This window comes from Anarrhichthys ocellatus, unplaced genomic scaffold (assembly GCF_004355925.1).
Source record: "Anarrhichthys ocellatus isolate YVR2014 unplaced genomic scaffold, GSC_Weel_1.0 scaffold61, whole genome shotgun sequence".
Classification (NCBI taxonomy): Eukaryota; Metazoa; Chordata; class Actinopteri; order Perciformes; family Anarhichadidae; genus Anarrhichthys; species Anarrhichthys ocellatus.
Window position 1 is genome coordinate 980,394 of NW_022280091.1, and position 3,758 is coordinate 984,151.

The following is a 3,758-nucleotide window of genomic DNA, read 5'->3' on the forward strand; positions in this document are numbered from 1 at the left end:
CCCACACACACACACACAAATGAGCCATTTTTAAGATATCAAAGTAGAAATGTTCATGCTCCAGCAAGTAAGGAACACGTTTGAAAGCTGTTATAATGTTGCATCAATTTGCCTCTGAAGTATTGCACCCTCGTGCTAGCCTTTGACCACTGGGTGTCATCCAAGCAATAAAAATGCCAAAAGGAACATAAGGTACTCCATGCTGCATGACTCACACTGCTGGGCTAGTGTGGAAACCTTGGCCTGTGTTATCGGTTGTGTAATGAGTTAGGAATGAAATCTTCTCGAGCTGGACTTGACAAAGCCCACCCTCTAACTGTCGCGTAACGTGAGCACCACTAAACGCGATCGGTGTATCGGCAAAAACTCAGCTTTATTAAAAATATATATTTTTTGAAATAGTGCACCGCGTAGATATCAAAAGCTAACGCTTGATCTGAATTGTTTGGATTTGTACTGTAAGGTGGTCTCTCTGGGGCCATACGACCCCCCCCCTACACACACACACACACACACACACACACACACACACACACACACACACCTCCCCTCGGTGAAATGTATGGAAGCACTGCGGCACACTGCGTGTATTCTGCAGGCTGCATGGCTGTCTGGCTCTGCGTTCAAAGGGAGAGCGGAAGATAGGAGGAGGGGAATGACTACACCAAGAGGGTAGGAGGAGGAGGGAGGACAGTTTCCTTTCTGTAACACACACGCCACAAGATCGCACCGGGAAAACGGGGAGAGGAAAGAAAATTATAGGCGAGAGAGAGAAGAAGGAAACACCGCAGCCCCTCGGTCCGTTTGGTTGTGTCGGTTTTTTTAAAAGGGGGGGGGGGAGAAGTCGTGTTTTCTTTTTAACGCAGACTCGCGGACTAACATGGGGGAAAGAGAGAGCTCCTGAGGCGGATTGACTTTCAGTGAACCTCTGCTCTGTGGTACAAGGCTAATAGAGGGGGAAAGGGAAGACATGTTGAGGGTTTTTTTCGTCTTGAGGTTGCGGTAGGATGTTGATGTTGCGCTCCTAAATACAATAAAAAATACACACAAAACCAGACGGTTCTTCGCGGAGAGGAAAAAAACCGAGGGCAAATGGACATTTGGCGGTAGGTTGTGCTCAGGAGCTATTGTTTTGATCGGTGTTTATTTAATTGGTTTGTTATGATCTGAAATAACGTAGGCCTCTTGGGCAGACCTGCAGTAGGCTGAATAAATCCACGGTCAGCAAACAGGGGCTACATTAGCTGGAAAGCACCCTTGTGATTTAAGGGGGCTTTTTTTTAAGGCCACTGTGTTTTGTAGTGAGGTAAAAGCAGTGTTTATTAGCTCCTTGTTTTTTTGTTTATTTCTTAAGCCAGAGAGCCAAAACATTTCCAGGTAGATCAACTCTTCAGGGGGGTCTTACAAAGGCCCAGCAGAATATACAGTAAAGGCTTCTTTGCGACATCAAAAGATCATTTTTAACTGCGGAGGAAAATCGTCCACAGGCTGGCTTTAAGCACAAAAGGTGCACGCGAGTAGGTAGTCTATCCTCCTCCAGTTTAGCTCAAGACAGGGGACAAAAGAAGATTTTTAAATGTTAATGTCGACCGACGTTGCATCCATCATGCTGCCTGTGTCCCGGGGTCTCATGGACCGGGATAGAGAGCTGGACCCCATGGCCGGGGTGCACCCCAACAACGGCGGCGCTCCGGCGGTCGTCCGGGGCATGAAGCGCGGAGACCCGGAGCCCGACGGACAGGCGGCGGCCGTTCTGGTGGACTCGACCGGGGCGGAGTGCAAGCGTCCCCGGATCGACGGCTCAGGAGGGATCGGTGAGATTGGCCAGGTGAGGAGGCGACTCTTTTGTTCAAAAACAGCAATGCAGGCACGACTGCTCGGGCTAAACACAAACGTGGTGCAAGGATCTCTGGGTGTTTTTTTTTTTTTTTGCACGGTGGCATTATTTAAACGACTGTATTAATAAATAATCCGTATTCTGTTGCGTTTGTAATCCGTTCACATGTCGAAGTCGTAGTTGCAGACGTAGCAGAAAGGCCCCCAATGCTCCACCATAGACTCTGCTCAGTCCATTAGCAGCACTGCAGGACATACCACCACGTTTCACAGCTGTTAATGACTACGCGCTGTTAATTCACTTTTACAAGGGGGGTGCAATAGTAAGCGTGTCATTTCACGGTGTCCACTGGGCTGCTTCAGCTACAATGTAGCATTGCAGCTGCTACATGGCAGCTCAAGCATTTCCCCAAGGTCTGAGGAGGAATTGCATTAGTTCAATATGTATCCATCAATCCACTGGGTTGTCACATTGCAACAAGCTATCAAAACTTCTAAAAAGAGCTTTTATTTTATGAATTTCAGTAAAGCCCAGACAGGTTCTCGACTGAGGCTGGAGAATGTAAACAAACTTGACCTTTTTATTATGCAAAAAAAAAAACTCAGCCATGTGGCCAAATGGCGTGGGCAGCATTTGGTTTAGAATGGAAATTGATGTCAGTGTTTGCTTGTGTGATCTTTGAGGAAGGGGAGCGGACTCAAGGGGAGGTATTTGAGGTAAACAAAGGCCTCCGGTTTTATTGGGGGAGGGGGCAGTTTAATCACACCAATTACCTCTTGATTTTCAGACCCCTGCTTTTATCAACGCCACCGCTGCAGTGTTTGGCCCCGCATTCTCTGCTTGAATCAGCACATGTGCTAGACTCCCTTAACCTATTTTCTTCCAATGTCAGTAAAATCAATTTGAACCCCCCGGTGACCCCAAAATGGTCAAATGTTTCTTAATAGAGCAGCACAAGACGGCAGGAGGATGTTCTGGTCACCATTATAGTGTATTATGTAGGGGGAGGCACTCCAATTGAGGGGGGGGGGGGGAGCAATTTCTCCGCCATTGGAAGCGCCAGTAATGGAGGTGAAGTGGGGCTGTTTGCTCCTGTTTGGAAAACTTAATGGCTGGCTCCACATCGTTATGCCATCCGTGAGTGCTGACAGACAGGCTTAGGAACGTAATGCACTTAAAAACAGATGTGAGTGGAAGAGTGTATGTGTGTTTGTGTTGGTGTGAGAGAGAGAGAGAGATGCACAGATCAATAGCTTCAGCCCCTAAAACGTATTGAGTGTGAGCTAGCTGGTCAGTCCGGAAATGAGAGTGGGAGAGGTGCCTCCCTCCCCCTCCCTCTCTCTCTCAGCTGGTGCAGGAACAGATTTGCCCTATCACTGGCAGTAAAGAGGCTTTGTTTCCAGCTAATGGGATCACAGCTCATACTGGAGGGGGCATTATAACCACACTGATCCTGAGATCCTTATCTAAGGCAAAGGGGTTTACACACAGATGCAGACACATACGTTGGCGTGAACCACACGGAGATTATTTTCATACTCGACTAATTAAACTAAACCAATTTTTTATCAAGCGAAAATATATGCTGCTTACAGCCTCTCAAATAGAATGATTTCCTGTTTTCTCTGTTATTTTATTGTAGATGGCATGTGTTTGAGTTCTGAACAGTTGGTCGGACAAAATAAGACATTTTATGACATCACCGTGGGCTTTAGGGATTCGTGACCAGCCTTTTTCACTGTTAATAATGTATTATTGATGATTAGTCAAGAAGATGTCCCCGTGGACATTGAGAAACTTTGATGGACATTGTATAGACTAAATGATTTATTGAGATGAAGTGTGTATGTGTGTATATATATGTGTGTATGTGTGTATATGTATGTGTGTATATATATGTATGTATGTGTGTATATATATG

The 3,758-nt window shown here is 46.3% G+C and overlaps 1 protein-coding gene across 4 annotated transcripts in view; it reads left to right on the top strand.

Annotated features, from left to right (window-relative positions):
- The first annotated feature begins 544 nt into the window (after positions 1 to 544).
- rbfox2 (RNA binding fox-1 homolog 2) overlaps positions 545 to 3,758 on the top strand; it is a 28,283-nt gene continuing 25,069 nt past the window's right edge. For 2 of the 4 annotated variants that reach the window (XM_031871939.1, XM_031871942.1), the window contains exon 1: positions 547 to 1,828. In XM_031871939.1, the coding sequence (XP_031727799.1) occupies positions 1,577 to 1,828 (252 nt within the window). In that variant the 5' untranslated portion in view covers positions 547 to 1,576. Of the gene's footprint in view, positions 1,829 to 3,758 lie in introns of all 4 variants that reach the window. The other 2 variants (XM_031871941.1, XM_031871940.1) reach the window with 2 other exon arrangements.